The sequence below is a fragment of the Neoarius graeffei genome, chromosome 3 (assembly GCF_027579695.1).
Source record: "Neoarius graeffei isolate fNeoGra1 chromosome 3, fNeoGra1.pri, whole genome shotgun sequence".
Lineage (NCBI taxonomy): Eukaryota > Metazoa > Chordata > Actinopteri > Siluriformes > Ariidae > Neoarius > Neoarius graeffei.
The window spans coordinates 30,187,350-30,207,305 of NC_083571.1; the positions used below are offsets into that span (position 1 = coordinate 30,187,350).

General features: G+C 43.6%; 1 protein-coding gene across 2 annotated transcripts in view; it reads right to left on the bottom strand.

The window, feature by feature from the left end:
- The window catches only part of LOC132883256 (C-type lectin domain family 4 member E-like), a 33,864-nt gene extending 17,873 nt beyond the window's left edge, over positions 1–15,991 (bottom strand). For both annotated transcript variants that reach the window (XM_060916639.1, XM_060916638.1), the window contains exon 1: positions 15,796–15,991. In XM_060916639.1, coding sequence (XP_060772622.1) covers positions 15,796–15,940 — 145 coding nt within the window. In that variant the 5' untranslated portion in view covers positions 15,941–15,991. The remainder of the gene's footprint in view (positions 1–15,795) is intronic.
- Between the last annotated feature and the right edge of the window lie 3,965 nt (positions 15,992–19,956).

Genomic DNA, 19,956 nt, shown 5'->3' on the forward strand with positions numbered 1-19,956 from the left:
GGAACCTTCTTGCTGTGAGGCTAACCACTGCACCACCCACAATGAGACCACATAACATTTCAGGCATACAACATACCCAGAGCCTGGGTACTGAGGGCACTTCAGCCTTTCCTGCTGGTCCCAAAGCTGCTTCTCTAACCATTAGGCCATGGCTTCCTGCTAAATACAACTACAAGGCAAAAATATTGTCTTTTCCTTCCCCATTACCCTCTCCTACCCCTTTTTCATGGCAGATGAAAACCTTTAAGCCAGGGGTGTCAAACTCATTTTGGTTCAGGGGCCACATACAGCTCATCTGATCTCAAGTGGGCCGGACCAGTAAAATAATTGCAAAATAACCTTTGTCAACTCCAAATCTTTAGCATTGTTTTTTCAGTAGGCTATGCTTTATGCTTCAGCCTACATTTGTAGCCTACATAATCACTGATCACAAGAGATCTAGATTATTACACATTTATTCACAGAGAGGCCAATGGATTTGAAATAAAATGCATTTCACTCTCAAACAACTGGTTTATTTTTCTACAGTTGAGTGAATACATTTTTACATCTGACAACCTGAACCAACTCCCCACACTAAACTCAAGTGGGAGCTATGAATAAAGTAGCCTAAACATCCTGCCTAAAAATGTCATTATCTCTAGCCGCTTTATCCTTCTACAGGGTCGCAGGCAAGCTGGAGCCTATCCCAGCTGACTACGGGCGAAAGGCGGGGTACACCCTGGACAAGTCGCCAGGTCATCACAGGGCTGACACATAGACACAGACAACCATTCACACTCACATTCACACCTACGGTCAATTTAGAGTCACCAGTTAACCTAACCTGCATGTCTTTGGACTGTGGGGGAAACCGGAGCACCCGGAGGAAACCCACGCGGACACGGGGAGAACATGCAAACTCCACACAGAAAGGCCCTCGCCGGACCCGGGGTTCGAACCCAGGACCTTCTTGCTGTGAGGCGACAGCGCTAACCACTACACCACCGTGCCGCCGCCTAAAAATGTAAATGTGCAAATTTATGAAAAATAAAATTAAATTAACAAACATAAAAGTTATAGCTGTGCATGAGCAATACGATTAGGCTACATCAGAGAACGCCTGTTCACAAAGATAGGTAGTCCCAAACATGGATAAAACCTTTGCAGCCAGGGATGTTAATTTGGGGTACCCTGGCAAGAGATATAGATAAAACGTGTCTAAGCCCACCGACGCAAATTTCTGCTTCATATCGGAATCACATTGCAAGTCAATTATCTCGAGTTGGATGTCAGCAGGCATATCAGAAGCACTGACTGTAAATGGCGAGCGAAAAAAGACAAATTCGTCCTCAAGTTCACTAAAAACCTGAAATCTCCGCTCGAACTCTTGCAGCAATTCTGTTATCTTGTCTTTGTATTGATCCAAATCAGCATTATGTTCAGTGGCACGCATAGCTGTAAGCAATGGGAAATGAGAGGTGTCACCGTTAGATAGCTGTGTCTCCCAGAGTGACAGTTTCAACTTGAATGCGCGTACGCTATCGTAAAACTGAGTGACAACTTTTCTGCGGCCTTGCAACATTTTGTTAAGATTATTCAGGTGCTGTGTAATATCCATCATAAAGGCCAGATCCCGCACCCATTCCGAGCATTTAAATTCCTCTATTGGTCTGCCCTTTTTCTCCATGAACTGTCCAATTTCCTCTCGTACCGTAGTTCAAAGAAACGCTTGAGTACGGCACCTAGGCTTAACCACCTTACTTCAGTGTGGTATGGTAAGCCAGCCGGAATGTAATTATCACTGAGAAAACAGTCAAACTGACGATGATTCAGACCTCGCGCTCTGATGAAATTTACAGTTTGCACAACCACACTCTTAACATGATCCATTTTTAGTGTTTTACAACACAACACCTCCTGGTGCAAAATACAATGAAATGCCCAAACATCTTGTTTGGGCACTTTCTCTCTGAATTTTGTCGCAACACCTGCCTTTCTCCCAACCATTGATGGGGCGCCATCTGTAGCCAAACTGACAGCATGGGACCAGTCCACTCTGACCTTGTCCAGCACTCTAATGAGACAGCTGAATATGTCATTCGCTGTTGTAGTGTCCTTCATATGCACCAACTCAAGGAACTCCTCAGTGACGGTCAAAGTCTCATCAACACCACGAATAAATATGCACAGTTGTGCAACATCTGTGACATCGGTGCTCTCATCAACTGCAACCGAAAATGCAATAAATGACTTGATTTTGTCATTCATTTGGCTGCCCAAGTCTCGTGAGAGCTCTTCAACCCTATCTGCAATAGTGTTCCTCGATAGACTAATGTTGACAAAGACAGATTGCTTTTCAGGGCACACAACTTCTGCAGCCTTCAGCATGCATTTTTTCATGAGTTCACCATCAGAAAATGGCTTGGATGCTTGCACCAACTCGTTTGCAATAAGGTCGCTAGCTTTCACTGCTCCATCACTGACCTCATGGCTGCGAGTAAATGCAGACTGCTGTTTCTTCAGACCAGCTAACAATTTGTTTATCTTCTCTTTTCTTAACTGTCCATACAAATTGTGAAATTTTTCTTTATGATGAGTCTCATAGTGGCGCTGAATATTATATTCTTTGAGCACTGCAACCTGTTGATACATACCAAGCACACTGGTTTTGTATTCACCTCTGTGAATAAATAATACTCAGTCTATTTTTCCTGGAAAATTCTGCACTCTCCGTCAACTTTTTTTCTTTTTGACAAAGACATTTTGGTAATGGGGGTATCACTCTTGATAATTTTGATAGCAACTTAATAATGGTGAGGCAAGACTGCCATTCATGGAATCAGACAGCATATCTGGGCACGTTGCTAAAATGTGCTGTTTATTTCCTGATCTCTTGTTATGTCAGTGCTGCTTTTTTTGGCTGCCCCTAGCGGCTGAATTGAGCATTTCGGTTATTTCTTTAAAAATTCATAAGTCATCACAGGAATGGGCTAGAGATGTACTTTTTTTGACATCCTTAGAAATTTTTTCTCTACAAGTCTGGGGCCGGATTAAACCATCTAGCGGGCCATATGTTTGACACCCCTGCTCTACCTGCTACACCGAGCCCACTCGCATCTGGATAAGGGAAATGGCACAGTGAGGATCCTCTTCTTGGACTTCTCGAGTGCCTTCAACACCATCCAGCCCCTATTGCTTCAGGACAAACTGAACAGGATGCGAGTGGACCCCTGCCTGGTCACCTGGATCTCCAGCTACCTCACTGACAGGTCGCCGTATGTCAGGCTGAAGGACATCACGTCTGACACTGTGATTAGCAGCACCGGAGCACCCTAGGGCACAGTGCTGGCCCCTCTTCTCTTCACCCTGTACACCACGGACTTCTGCTACAACTCGGAGCTGTGTCACATTCAGAAGTTTGCCGATGACACAGCCATCTTTGGGTGTATCAGTGACAACAGAGAGGAGGAGTATAGGAGTCTGGTGAGGGACTTTGCTGTGTGGTGCAAGGAACCATCTGCAGCTCAACACCAAGAAACACCAAGGAGCTGGTCATTGACTTTGGGAGGTCCAGACCAAGGTCACGACCAGTTCTGATCGAGGGAGTCGAGGTGGAGGCTGTGGATTCCTAGAAGTACCTCGGGCTGTGGCTGGACAGCAAGCTGGACTGGACTTGCAACACCAAACACTTATACAGGAGGGGACAGAACAGGCTATACTTCCTTAGGAGGCTGCAGTCCTTTAACATCTGCAGGAAACTCCTGTGGATGTTCTGTCAGTCTGTGGTCACCAGTGTCCTGTTTTACACCGTGGTGTGCTGGGGGGAAGCACATCCAAGAAGGACACATCCAGGCTGGACAAACTGATCAGGCAGGCCAGTTCTGTGATCGGCATGAAGCTGGACTCTCTGGTGACGGTGGCAGAGAAGAGGTCTATGGACAAACTGTTGAACATCATGGATGATGCCAGTCACCCTCTGCACACCGTCATCAGCAACCAGAGTGCTCCTTCCCAAGTGCAGGATGAACAGACTCAAAAACAACTTTGTCCCTCATGCCATCAGACTGTACAACTCCTCTCTGGGGGGGAGGAGGGGTAACAGGAGGACAGAGGATGGGAAGGAGCAGTAGCCTAGCCTAACAATAAGCAATACCGGACAATGTACAATATAAAGTGCAATATGTCTCCTGCTGCCGCCCCCCTTCTCTCCCCCCTTTCCCTCCTTCCCCCCTCTCTCCCCTTCTCTCCCCCCTTTCCCTCCTTCCCCCTCTCTCCCCCTTCCTTTCTTCCCCATATCTTATTCTTTTTATGTTTGTATATGTAAATACTTAATTTATTTTAATTTATCTAAAAGTTTTCCTCTTTTTCTTTTCTCTGTTTATCTGTAACAGGGGCGATTTCTCAGAGACAACACGGGAAGCCGAGCTTCCCCTAAAATTCTCTCCCCAAACTGCGGCATCTACGACATTGAATTCTCATTAAAACAATAACTTGCATAACATAATATATGCCCAAGATTGTATTTATGTTCATAACTATCCTGTAACTTATTTGAGTGATGTCTGACGAACTTGCAGTTCGCTACGAGAATCACCTTTGCTGCCAGGCTGTAACCTTTCTTATTTCAATGGGCTCTATGGACTGGCAGCAGTGTTGCCAGATTGGGCGGTTTTAAGTGCATTTTAGCGGGTTTTGAACATATTTTGGGATGGAAAACGTCAGCAGTATCTGGCAACACTGACTGGCAGCCGGGTATCCGTTGCAGTCTATGAGAGGGCTCTGAACAGCCAATTTCGGCTAGTTGTTATTGGTTAAAATCAACAAAATCATGGGAGGGACAAGAAGCCGGGCTGATAAAGGATTATTGGAGGTGGTGTTTGAAAGACATGAGGAGGGCAGTACTTCGGCGAGGAACACGGAAGTATGATCAGTCAGTCCCTAGCGGATGTCGAGAAAGTGTAGTCGTGTGCTAAAGTGCTGTCCGAATTTCTTTTCATATAAACGGTTCTTCTCATTGATGTCTCTGTACATTACTCTGTAAATAAATGTAAATATTACTCGTTGTGCTCTGTTAACTTTCATCCATTCTATCAGTTTGATCATTCGTGAATTCACTCGTTTATTTCATTTGTAGTTCAATCTGGTTGTAGGCTAGCTTGAGCCTTATTGGGATCTGCAGTGCTAGCTGCTAACAGAAATTGGTAAAGTCTCTGGAAAGCACAACCAGCTGGTATGACAGGGTCACAGACCATTTTCTGGAAAAGGAGCGGAGGGCAGAATTTGTGTATAAATAGTGTTCATGTTCATGAATCTGAAGTGTGTATATTGTTCAGTAATGTTAAGAGAATGGTGGGCTCTGTGTTATACAGTGGTGCTTGAAAGTTTGTGAACCCTTTAGAATTTTCTATATTTCTGCATAAATATGACCTAAAACATCAACAGATTTTCACACAAGTCCTAAAAGTAAATAAAGAGAACCCAGTTAAACAAATGAGACAAAAATATTATACTTGGCCACTTATTTATTGAGGAAAATGATCCAATATTACATATCTGTGAGTGGCAAAAGTATGTGAACCTCTAGGATGAGCAGTTAATTTGAAGGTGAAATTAGAGTCAGGTGTTTTCAATCAACGGGATGACAATCAGGTGTGAGTGGGCGCCCTGTTTTATTTAAAGAACAGGGATCTATCAAAGTCTGATCTTCACAACACATGGTTGTGGAAGTGTATCATGGCATGAACAAAGGAGATTTCTGAGGACCTCAGAAAAAAGCATTGTTGATGCTCATCAGGCTGGAAAAGGTGAAAAAAAACATCTCTAAAGAGTTTGGACTCCACCAATCCACAGTCAGACAGATTGTGTACAAATGGAGGAAATTCAAGACCATTGTTACCCTCCCCAGGAGTGGTCGACCAACAAAGATCACTCCAAGAGCAAGGCATCTAATAGTTGCCGAGTTCATAAAGGACCCCAGGGTAACTTCTAAGCAACTGAAGGCCTCTCTCACATTGGCTAATGTTAATGTTCATGAGAACACTGAACAACAATGGTGTTCATGGCAGGGTTGCAAGGAGAAAGACACTGCTCTCCAAAAAGAATTTTGCTGCTCGTCTGCAGTTTGCTAAAGATCAATCCAGAAGGCTATTGGAAAAATGTTTTGTGGATGGATGAGACGAAAATAGAATATTTGGTTTAAATGAGAAGTGTTATGTTTGGAGAAAGGAAAACACTGCATTCCAGCATAAGAACCTTATCCCATCTGTGAAACATGGTGGTGGTAGTATCACGGTTTGGACTTGTTTTGCTGCATCTGGTCCAGGACGGCTTGCCATTGTTGATGGAACAATGAATTCTGAATTATACCAGCGAATTCTTAAGGAAAATGTCAGGACATCTGTCCATGAACTGAATCTCAAAAGAAGGTGGTTCATGCAGCAAGACAACAACCCTAAGCACACAAGTCGTTCTACCAAAGAATGGTTAAAGAAGAATAAAGTTAATGTTTTGGAATGGCCAAGTCAAAGCCCTGATCTTAATCCATTCGAAATGTTGTGGAAGGACCTGAAGCAAGCAGTTCATGTGAGGAAACCCACAAAGATCCCAGAGTTGAAGCTGTTCTGTACGGAGGAATGGGCTAAAATTGCTCCAAGCTGGTGTGCAGGACTGATCAACAGTTACCGCAAATGTTTAGTTGCAGTTATTGCTGCACAAGGGGCTCACACCAGATACTGAAAGCAAAGGTTCACATACTTTTGCCACTCACAGATATGCAATATTGGATCATTTTCTTCAATAAATAAATGACCAAGTACAATATTTTTTGTCTCATTTGTTTAACTGGGTTCTCTTTATCTACTTTTAGGACTCGTGTGAAAATCTGATGATGTTTTAGGTCATATTTATGCAGAAATATATAAAATTCTAAAGGGTTCACAAACTTTCAAGCACCACTGTAGGTTATACCTGGGTATAATATTCAAGGTTCTGTGTGTTGCATAGCCTACCTGGTTATGAATTTCCAGACTGTGTTGCAGATGTTCAAGGATGTGTTGCACAGCTGGGTGTTGTGTTAAAGACTGTGTTGCATATCAGGGTATGATGTTCAAGGCTCTTCGTTGAATAGCCAGTGATTTTTGGATGTTTGATATTTTTGATTAAGGATATGAGGCACTAGCCTGGCAAGCCAGACTATAACATGAAATGTACAAGCAAAAATACTTTCTGCCACTAGGTAGGGTTGTCTAGTTCACTATGCTAATGGGGCACACCTTTCTATGCTTTGATATCCGGCCTACAGGTTTTACGATGAATGCGTAAAATGGGCTTTCCCTGTTTTAAAAACCAGCAGCCGCCACTGATCTGTAATGATGCTGCTGGAATCTTAATTTCCCTGAGGGAACCCTCCCAAAGGGATCAATAAAGTTTTATCTAATCTAATCTAATCTAATCTAATCTAATCTAATCTAATCTAATCTAATCTAATCTAATTACTTTCTGGGAATAATAAAATAATTCAAAAATGGCTTTTTTTTCTGGATAGGCCTTGACCACCTTAATTGTATTTACACCATGTGGCAGCAGGGGCTTGGCCTAGCGTCGGTTTGTGAATGGAGGGCAGGGCCAGGGAAGGTGAGTGGCAAAGCCAATGCACCTGTGCCTAATTAATGTTGTGTGTCTGTGTTGCAGTGAAAGAAGATAGAAAATGAGGGAGAGAGCAGAGAGAAAGGAGCTCTCCCCACCAGAACATGTGTGTGAGTGTGCGTGCATGTGCACGTTTGTGTGACTGTGAGAATGTAAGTGTGTGAAGCTGAAAAGCTCTGGAAACAACTGAAATAGAGTGTGTGCAAACATCAACTCCCGCCTGCTGTGCTTCTGTACTCCACCCACATCATGGAACTGTTACAGTGGTGCCGAAACCTGGGACGTACAGAAGGGAACCACCACATGGAGTCCTCCCCATTCAAGGAGCTCATCCATGCCCTCGCTACCACCCAGCAGAACCAGCATCAAGCACCAACCGACCTCCCGAAAGAGCAGGAGCAACGCTTTGATGCTGGCCCAGCAGGAAGATCGCCAGGCACTCCAGCATCTGCTCACATCAGCAGGGGCTTCAACCAGCACCATGGCAGACCCTCCTCATGCCTCCCTCACGAAGATGGGCCCACAGGACGATCCGGAAGCTTTCCTCGCTCTTTTCAAGCAAGTAGTCGAAACATGGGGGTGGCTGCTCGAGCAGTGCACTCGCAGCACTGCAGCTCCCTGCTGACAGCCGGCTCAGGTCCACCGACCTGAAGAAAGCCATACTGCAATGTGTCGGCCGCTCCCCGGAACAACACCGCCAGTGCTTCCGGATGCTGACGTTGTAGGAGGCCGGCCGTTTGCATTTGGCCAGCCACTCCAGGATGCCTGCCAGTGGTGGCTGAGGGCGGAAGACTGCGATGCAGATGGGATCATCGATCTGGTGGCACTGGATCAGTTCATCTCTTGACTTCCGGAAGGAATGGCGGAATGGGTCCAGTGTCATTGCCCGGCGTCACAAGAACGAGCCATCAAGTTGGCGGAGGACCATCTGGAGGATGGTCTAGAAGTAGTAGTTTTACTACTAGCATTAGTAAAACCGATGCTAGTGGCCTAGCATCGGTTTGTGAATGGAGGGCGGGGACAGGGAAGGTGAGTGGCAAAGTCAATGCACCTGTGCCTAATTAATGGTTGTGTGTCTGTCTGTGTTGCAGTGACAAAGGATAGAAAAGGAGGGAGAGAGCTGAGAGAAAGGAGCTCTCCTGACCAGAACATATGTGTGTGTGTGTGTGTGTGTGTGTGTGAAGCTGAAAAGCTCTGGAAACAACTGAAATAGTTTGTGCGAACATCAACTCCTGCCTACTGTACTTCTGTACTCCACCCACATCAGGGAACTGTTACACACCTTAATTGTATTAATTCTTTATAAAATTTTATGTGTGTTGGAATCACATTTGTGCTATCTGAAATTTACATGAGTAGAAAATGAAAAATGATTTGGGAAGCTTCGCCAAAGCAGTTTGTAAAATGAAATAAATTAACTTTGTAAAGGCAAAATATTTTGCTACTTTTTTCAAATGCCTTATTTTATATTTTAACTGTAATTCAAATTACTTGGATGAGCTGTGTTACAAGCAAGAAATGAAGTAATTTCTCTCAATCAACCAGTGTGAATAAGTAAATAATTTAAAATCTTTTTTTTTTTCTGGATAGGTAATTGGTGTTGAGATGGTTGACCTCTGCTTTGAACACTGTTCCAAAGGCTCTGTAGTAGATGGTGAGTATTGCTTTTGTTGATTTATTTGAATTAACTTTCAAAATTCTTGGGTATGACAATGTTGCTGCATTTGTTTTAGCTAGGTGTACCTAATGAACTGAAAATTTAGTTTATGCATTTCAATTACAGTATAGAGTAACTTTGAAGCATTTTTGACCTGTTCTTTGAGGAAAGCTCTGTTGGATGTGTGTTAGATTGGCTTGCTTCCTTGTCTCTCTCTCTCTCTCTCTCTCTCTCTCTCTCTCGCCAGTGAATGTGGCAGTGTAAGGGGTGTTCTGTAGCTGTTGCAAGTAAGTCTGAACTACTTAACCATTACAAACTCAAACATTCACATTTTGGATGCACCATTTGCGATCCATGTACATATTCAAAATGTCCACGCACATTTAAGACATGGAATGCTTTAATCGTACATCATAGAGTGCATTCCACACAAGTTAGTCAGACTCAAAAAGAGTTGTCTACTTTCAGCTGTCACTTATGTAGTAGATGCAAAAATTTATGTAATGAAAGGGAGTACTTTGCCCATAACACACATCTGAGGAGAAATGAGAATGTCTCTTGCATGTTTGACTGTAATTTTCAAACAAGTATTTATGGAACCTTTAAGTCTCATAAGAGTCGCCGACACACACCTCACACCCTAACTGATTTTATACCTACATTAGAACTACATTAGCATCACCATCATTACATAATTCTGTTGCTGATTGCCAGGACAAAGAGTGTGTAGAAGAGGAAGTTTCTGGTACATCCCTAGATGGGAAAGATCAACACAGGGCACTCCCAAGTATAACTGAGCAGCAGCTTGCAGCAGCCTTGTTGAAGTTGGAGTATTTAATACATGTGCCAGGTACAGCTATTGATTGATTTTTTACAAGAACTTTACTAAGCTCTGCATCAGTCCCACTATCAAGAGGTTTTGTAAGTGAGATCCTTGAGCGTCACAGCCTCCAAGTTGATGACTCCTGTTAGTGAAATCACCACAGCCATTTGCTCATCTAATCCAGTGCAAAGAGCAATTGAAAAATGCAGCCCTCTTAGCACTTTGTGTAAACAATATTACAAGGAAAAATTCAGTATTGTGGAACCAGTTACGGGTGGCACGGTGGTGTAGTGGTTAGCGCTGTCGCCTCACAGCAAGAAGGTCCGGGTTTGAGTCCCGTGGCTGGCGAGGGCCTTTCTGTGTGGAGTTTGCATGTTCTCCCCGTGTCCGCGTGGGTTTCCTCCAGGTGCTCCGGTTTCCCCCACAGTCCAAAGACATGCAGGTTAGGTTAACTGGTGACTCTAAATTGACCGTAGGTGTGAATGTGAGTGTGAATGGTTGTCTGTGTCTATGTGTCAGCCCTGTGATGACCTGGCGACTTGTCCAGGGTGTACCCCGCCTTTCGCCCATAGTCAGCTGGGATAGGCTCCAGCTTGCCTGCGACCCTGTAGAACAGGATAAAGCGGCTAGAGATAATGAGATGAGATGAGAGAGGGAACCGGTTACCTACATACTTGATCATATTAAAAAAAAAAAAAACACGCACATCAGTATGTCCCACTGTTGAAATCCTTGCAGCAAATATTAAATTGCAAAGTCATTCTTGATGAGGTTATTGAAAATCATAGAGGACAGCAGGACATTGAACTTGACCCCTCTTTTGAATTCTGGTCCCCTGAAGATGGTTTCCATTTTAAAGAAAACAGCTTTTTGAATGCTGAGAAATTACTACTATCACTGCGTCTGTACATGGATGATTTTGAGACCTGCAATCCCTTAGGCACATCTCACCAGAAACACAAACTTTGTGGTGTTTATTGGGTACTAGGTAACACTGGCGGCTCGTTAATAGGGGCAATTTGGGCGACGCACTCCCAAACAGGGAGATTTTTTTTTATCTACTCCTACTACCATGGCAACAGTAATGTCATCGTCCAATCAGGCTAAGGTCATGCCTGGTGTAGCCACGCCCTTTTGGTGCGATTTCTGTCAGGTTCAGATTTGCCCCAAAATCTCCCATTGACAGTAATGGTACGTACAGGATTTTTTTTTTTCGAAAAATCATGCTCCCAATGCATTTTCTATTAGGTTTTATGTGCTAGCACAAGCAGCGTGCTTTCGTCATATGCCTGTTGCGCAGGAAATATGTGAACATTCTATGAAGAAGATGGCGAGTGTTGAGTGCAACAATACGATAGCGTCTCTGAAAGAAGTTCCCTTTAGTCGTTGTACCAATGAGGAGAAAATGGCAATCAAACAGCTAGGACCTCCCAGACCGAATTTAAACATCAAGCAAGTGTCTATGAAGGGGGAGAAGACCTACTCAAGAGGTTTTAACAAGAACTGGTACCACCGGAAAACTTGGCTAGCTGGCTGTGATGTAGTCAATGCTCTTTTTTTGCTACCCTTGCATTCTCTTCCACCCTGGAAGTAGCACAGCAGACGGTACAGCGTGGACCATAAACGGAGTTACAGATATGCATCATCTCTCAGAGAAAGTGAAGAAGCACGAGAATTCAAAGATTCACATGGACAGCTGTCTGAAATTTTCAGCCTTTGGGAGAGTAAACATTGCCACACAGCTGGATGAGGGGTATCGGCTAGCAGTTCGTCGTCACAATGATGAGGTGAGCAAGAACTGACACATACTCAATCGGCTCATTCAGTGTGTGAAGTTTTGCGGGGTTTTCGAGTTAGCCTTGCGAGGCACAGATGAAACAGAGGGCTCCACCAATCCTGGTATTTTTCGCGGTCTTGTCGATTTTGTGGCACAATTGGACGAAGTGTTTGATGAACACCTGAAAACTGCAAGCGTCTTCAAGGGCACATCAAAGACTATCCAAAATGAGCTGCTGGAATGTATGCTAAGTGTGGTGAGGGAACGCATTGTCGAGGAAGTGAAAGCTGCGAAGTATGTAGCCATCCAAGCTGACGAGACCACCGATATCAGCACTCAGACTCAGCTGGTGCTTGTACTGAGATACATAGATTGCAAACATGCAGTGCAAGAATGTTTTTTTGAGTTTCTTCCCCTCACTGGCTTCTATTTTTTTAGGCACTACTTTCTAGTTTTGCAGGTTGAACTTTAAAGCGTTACTGGTGGATTTAATCAGCTGTAGATAATTAAGCTTCACCCATGTTGTTGGCCAAACTATAAATTGAAACACTGGACTAAAATTAATTTCTCAACCTAACTTTCAATTTTATCTGACCGAGTAATTTTAAAGTGAGAAACCTAACATCCTGTTGAATCAATGTCTGTACATAAGGAAAAGTGTCTTAACTTAAAGAAATAAGCAACAATCTTTCTACAATTGAATCTTTTTGATCCTCTCCACAGACTGTGACGTAGAATGATGAATACCCCTGTCATTCTCAAAGTAATCCTGGGTGACAGCAGCCAAAGGTTGACTTTCCAAAATGGACTTCCTGGATCCATCAATGAACTTGTTAGCAAGGTACAAACACAATGTGGTCTTAACTCTAACGTCAGACTTCAGTTTATGGATGCACTATCTGGAAATGAGTTTATGAATCTCATTTCAATGGATGAAGTACAGGATAGAGGGACCATCAGAGTAATCCCCATGATTGAGGCCTCAGCTACTCCTCATGTTCTTGAAGAATCCTCATCCCTGTCTAGTGATTGACACTGACGGATTCTCTTCACCAGAGTCAGTCATCTGGCTCAAGGTTAGTTTGGCCCAGCATCCTCCAATCTTGCTATGATGCAGAGCAGAAACTTGAGTGGGGTAATGCAGTGTAGAGGGAAAAGGGGTACCTTGCTTACTCCAGATCCTAAACTGAGGTAAAATATTCTCAAGGGACTGGTGCAAGAAATAGTCAGGTACAAAGTTTGTCATCAATAAACAGGTCTGGAGTCAGTGGTTGAGAGGAGGATGAGGGGAAAAGGTTGGAGCCATCCTGGACAATCCCACTCCACCTCTCCATGAGGAACTGTGGTAGCTGGGCAGCTCAATCAATGGCTCATTTTACCCAAGAGTAAGACAGAGCAGTTCAGATGCTCATTTGTGCCCACTGCCATCAGACTGTATAACAGCAGCGGAGAACATAGACTGCCAGCATGCTGACCAGTGCGCCCCCCCCAACACGCATGCTTGCGTGCGCACACACTTTCTCCTGCACTGTACTCATGTGGAACATTGCACAGTACACAACTGTATATGGTGGTGTAGTGGTTAGCACTGTCGCCTCACAGCAATAAGGTTCTGGGTTTGAGCCCAGTGGCCAATAGGGGCCTTTCTGTGTGGAGTTTGCATGTTCTCCATGTGTCTGCATGGGTTTCCTCTGGGTACTCTGGTTTCCCCCACAGTCCAAAGACATGCAGATTAGGCTAATTGGTGGCTCTAAACTGACCGTGAGTTTGAATGGTTGTTTGTCTCTATGTGTCAGCTCTGCGATGATCTGGTGACTTGTGCAGGGTGTACCCCACGTCTCGCCCACAGGCAGCTGGGATAGGCTCCAGCTTGCCTGTGACCCTGCACTGGATAAGCAGTTACAGGTAATGGATTGATGGATGGATGGACGGACATCTGTGTATATTTTGTCCTTTTTCTCTATTGCCAGAGTACTTTTTTTAAACTTAGTCTACATTTGTCTATATTTTACTCTGAGCTTGAGCTTGTTGTGACACCTGAATTTCCCCCCATGGGGATCAATAAAGGAATATCTGATCTTATTCTTTGTACTTGCAGTTTAAATAATTACAAAATTATTACAATAATTACAAAATTACTTCACTACTGCAGGCTCAAAGAAATTACGCCTAGAGCTGATATGTTTACCCTTGAGATGTCCATCATGTTCATTCTCAATTTACTGATTGGTAGCTGGTTGCAAGATTCCAATTAAATATTAATAGTCTGTGTATGTAAGAATGCATACATTCCTGAAAGTTCAGGATAACTGTGATAAGAATGGACAAGAGTGAGGAAAAACAGGAGTTACTGATTCTAGAGACAAAACATCACCTATATACTGGTAGGTGGATGGCCAATGATAAATTGTGTGCATGAGTGTATGTGTGGTGCCTTGCAACACCCATCCACAGTGCAATCCCAACTTGTGTTCCCAGGATAGGCTCCACATCCTGGAATGCTGTTTGTGTCACCATTGGTGCATGTGACTAAACCCAATAAAGCCTTCAATGCTCACATCAATGTGACCAGTTCATTTACTTTATTATTTTTTCCCATTGTTATTTTTGTGAAAACCAGCTCCTTTGAATTACTTAGGAATTCTTAGCACCTTGATTTGTTTTACATTTATTTTAGAGTATTTACTACTTCCATAGCCTTGCGACAGATTGGTGACCCCTCCAGGGTGTATCCCACCTCTTGCCCAAACTCAGCTGTGACTGGCCCCAGCACACCCACAAATCTGACCAATAAGCTATATAGATAATTTCATCCTTAAACAATTACAGCTTTTCTGTTAATCTTGGTACTGAGAGTAAACATGGTCTGAAGCCAGCAGGACATCATGGGATGTAAAACATTTAGATTGTTTTCACATTTGGTTTTGATACGATTGGTGAAGTGCAAGCACTGTTTTTCATGCCCGACAGCAGTCCACAGGACTGATCTTGGGTTCTTTTGAAAACTGGGATTCAGTTTGAGTTAATTGCATCATGGTGCACATCAGGTATGATAGCTTTAATTACTACTTATGTTATGTTATTGATAACTTCTTTGAACATCAGTTTGTTCCCCATTTCTCCGTGAGATTGATATGGATAGTTTGAGCAAATAGGGTTAAGGGCCTTGGTCAATGGCTCAACAGTGGTAGCTTGGCGATTGGTATTGATATACTGTATAAACCAGACATCCATAGGACTGAGGCATTGTAATTACTCATATTTGTGGCACAAGTGCTTGAAATTTTGCAGACATGAGTGCTTTTGTCCCTCTATCCTGTACTTCATCCATTGAAGTGAGATTCATAAACTCATGGCAAGGTATGGAGTTAAGTGACAGTTTGGAAGCAACATGCAAAAGCAAACCTGCTACTTGGTCCTGGATGTGGACTTAAGTATTCAGACTAAGTGTAAAATGCTGGGGCGGCACGGTGGTGTAGTGGTTAGCGCTGTCGCCTCACAGCAAGAAGGTCCTGGGTTCGAGCCCCGGGGCCGGCGAGGGCCTTTCTATGCGGAGTTTGCATGTTCTCCCCGTGTCCGCGTGGGTTTCCTCCGGGTGCTCCGGTTTCCCCCACAGTCCAAAGACATGCAGGTTAGGTTAACTGGTGACTCTAAATTGACCGTAGGTGTGAATGTGAGTGTGAATGGTTGTCTGTGTCTATGTGTCAGCCCTGTGATGACCTGGCGACTTGTCCAGGGTGTACCCCGCCTTTCGCCCGTAGTCAGCTGGGATAGGCTCCAGCTTGCCTGCGACCCTGTAGAAGGATAAAGCGGCTAGAGATAATGTGTGTGTGTGTGTGTGTGTGTGTGTAAAATGCTCTTAGAAATCATGAATGCCTATCTGCCTTTAACTGTGCGTGTGTGTGTGAGTACCTGAGGTCATAGTTCCATGATGGCTTCTGGTCACCTTAGTCTCTAGAATGTCTTCATTCAGATAGATATCTTCATAGGAGTCCTTTGACTCACCTGATCTGTTGTCTGCTGAAATTCCTGAGTTTGCATAGACATCTTCACTCATCTCTGTTTTCCTTGATCAGCCTTCAGTCTGTGTAATGTACAGGCCTGTTCTGTCTCCACTGCAGCTGTCAGAGTGACACTGTGTATGTGGTGTTAAATATATACATCTGTGCTCTGTTCTCAGGACAGGAAGTTAAGCAGAGAACCACATAAACCAGGCAGTGCTTTCAGAAGCCCATCTGTGTACATGCTCACTTTTGTGTCTATATGTATTTACAGCAGTGTGCATGTGGTCACTGTTTGAGAGGGACATTTCATTTCATATATATATATATATATATATATATATATATATATATATATACACACAACCCCGATTCCAAAAAAGTTGGGACAAAGTACAAATTGTAAATAAAAACGGAATGCAATAATTTACAAATCTCAAAAACTGATATTGTATTCACAATAGAACATAGACAACATATCAAATGTCGAAAGTGAGACATTTTGAAATTTCATGCCAAATATTGGCTCATTTGAAATTTCATGAGAGCAACACATCTCAAAAAAGTTGGGACAGGGGCAATAAGAGGCTGGAAAAGTTAAAGGTACAAAAAAGGAACAGCTGGAGGACCATAATTGCAACTCATTAGGTCAATTGGCAATAGGTCATTAATATGACTGGGTATAAAAAAGAGCATCTTGGAGTGGCAGCGGCTCTCAGAAGTAAAGATGGGAAGAGGATCACCAATCCCCTAATTCTGTGCCGACAAATAGTGGAGCAATATCAGAAAGGAGTTCAACAGTGTAAAATTGCAAAGAGTTTGAACATATCATCATCTACAGTGCATAATATCATCAAAAGATTCAGAGAATCTGGAAGAATCTCTGTGCGTAAGGGTCAAGGCCAGAAAACCATACTGGGTGCCCGTGATCTTCAGGCCCTTAGACGGCACTGCATCACATACAGGCATGCTTCTGTATTGGAAATCACAAAATGGGCTCAGGAATATTTCCAGAGAACATTATCTGTGAACACAATTCACCGTGCCATCCGCCGTTGCCAGCTAAAAGTCTATATTTTGAAGAAGAAGACATATCTAAACATGATCCAGAAGTGCAGACGTCTTCTCTGGGCCAAGGCTCATTTAAAATGGACTGTGGCAAAGTGGAAAACTGTTCTGTGGTCAGACGAATCAAAATTTGAAGTTCTTTATGGAAATCAGGGACGCCGTGTCATTCGAACTAAAGAGGAGAAGGACGACCCAAGTTGTTATCAGCGCTCAGTTCAGCAGCCTGCATCTCTGATGGTATGGGGTTGCATTAGTGGGTGTGGCATGGGCAGCTTACACATCTGGAAAGACACCATCAATGGTGAAAGGTATATCCAGGTTCTAGAGCAACATATGCTCCCATCCAGACGACGTCTTTTTCAGGGAAGACCTTGCATTTTCCAACATGACAATGCCAAACCACATACTGCATCAATTACAGCATCATGGCTGCGTAGAAGAAGGGTCCGGGTACTGAACTGGCCAGCCTGCAGTCCAGGTCTTTCACCCATAGAAAACATTTGGCGCATCATAAAACGGAAGATATGACAAAAAAGACCTAAGACAGTTGAGCAACTAGAATCCTACATTAGACAAGAATGGGTTAACATTCCTATCCCTAAACTTGAGCAACTTGTCTCCTCAGTTCCCAGACGTTTACAGACTGTTGTAAAGAGAAAAGGGGATGTCTCACAGTGGGAAACATGGCCTTGTCCCAACTTTTTTGAGATGTGTTGTTGTCATGAAATTTAAAATCACCTAATTTTTCTCTTTAAATGATACATTTTCTCAGTTTAAACATTTGATATGTCATCTATGTTCTATTCTGAATAAAATATGGAATTTTGAAACTTCCACATCATTGCATTCCGTTTTTATTTACAATTTGTACTTTGTCCCAACTTTTTTGGAATCGGGGTTGTGTATATATATATATATATATATATATATATATATATATATATATATATATATAGTGTGTGTGTGTGTGTGTATGTGTGTGTGTGTGTGTGTGTGTGTGTGTGTGATTCTAGAATGCGAGGTACATTTTGGATCTCCAAGATAAACTCAAAAGAAGTCTTTACTGAATCAGTTTTGAACAATAATGCAAATTATGACAAACTTTCACCAATAGCAGTGCTTGATGTACATTTTAGATCCAATTAATCCATAAAACATTAAATAAATGACTCCCACCTCCACATTTTATATAGGGTGGCATGGTGTAGTGGTTAGCACTGTCACCTCACAGCAAGACGGCTCTGGGTTCGAGCCCAGTGGCCAATGGGGGGCCTTTCTGTGTGGAGTTTGCATGTTCTCCCTGTATCTGCATGGGTTTCCTCTGGGTGCTCTGGTTTTCCCCCACATCCAAAGACATGCAGGTTAGGCTAATTGGTGGCTCTAAATTGGCTGAAGGTGTGAATGGTTGTTTGTCTCTGTGTCAGCCCTGCGATGAACTGGCAACTTGTCCAGGGTGTACCCCGCCTCTCGCCCATAGTCAGCTGGGATAGGCTCCAGCTTGCACAGGATAAGCGGTTATGGATGGTGTGTGTGTGTTAGACCCAGTTTATCCATAAAACATTAAATAAATGACTCCCACCCCCACATTATATAATGTGGGGGTGGGAGTGTATATATATATATATATATATATAATCTCATTATCTCTAGCCGCTTTATCCTTCTACAGGGTCGCAGGCAAGCTGGAGCCCTTCCCAGCCAACTACGGGCGAAGGGCGGGGCACACCCTGGACAAGTCGCCAGGTCATTACAGGGCCGACACACAGACACAGACAACCATTCACACTCACACCTACGGTCAATTTAGAGTCACCAGTTAACCTAACCTGCATGTCCTTGGACTGTGGGGGAAACCGGAGCACACCCACGCGGACACGGGGAGAACATGCAAACTCCACACAGAAAGGCCCTCGCCGGCCCCGGGGCTCGAACCCAGGACCTTCATGCTGTGAGGCGACAGCGCTAACCACTACACCACCGTGCCGCCCCATATATATATATATATATATATATCTGTATGTATGTGTGTGTATGACCCGAACACATGACCCTCCTTCCCATTGGTTTCAGCCTTGTGTTCAATGTTTTTCTGGGGTCACTGATATGAAAATGAGCATCAAGTCAGAGAAGGTTAGCAGAAACAGAGTGGATGGTGAGTGTGACAGCAAAGATGCTCTTTTTGGCCACAAATTCATGCACAAAGAACACATGCACATCAATCTGAACTTAAGATACAGAAGTTCTACAGACAGCAGGTCCAGAGATGAGCTTCTGAAAGTCCCGTGTGGTTTGTGTGGGGCTCACCTCAACTTCCTCTATTGAGAACAGAGCAATATATTTAACATGGAGCTGGAAATTGCGGTTGAGATGGGTGATGAGAGCACTCAAAACAGACTGAAGCCTGTTCATGTCATGCTCCACCCCGGACATCCACTCCAGAGACTTATTATCTCCCAGTTCAGCGCTAATCCGAGACAGGACTTCCATCTGGCCTGTATTCACTTCCTGGTTTTCTATGCTATGTATTTAAACACCATTCTCAGAAGGGGACTTTGCCAGAACGTCTCGTTGGTTTTTCACGTCGTCTCTGCGCCCTTTTTGCTTCTTGGATTTTTGCTCTCTGTTTTGTCTGTTCATTGCCACAGTCGTTTTTTTGTGCTACGTTTTTTTTTTTTGTCTCAAGTTTTTTGTCAGGACTATTTTTCATGTTTTTTCATACTAGCATTTTTGTCCTTGCCTGCCTCGTTTTTTTGTCTGGATTATTGTGCTATTTTTGTTCGGTTACTCTTTGACTTCAATTAAATAATTTTTTATTTATTGGATTTTCTGGATTGTGTTCTGCTTTTGGATCCAAACTCTCCACATCTCGCCACCCATAACAGTACATTCTGGCCAACATGGATCCAGCGGAACTGAACCGTCTGAGAATGGCTATGCAGCAGCAAGGAGCCCTCCTCGGGACCCACCAACAGGAACTGAAGCAGATCATCCAGAACCTGTCCAC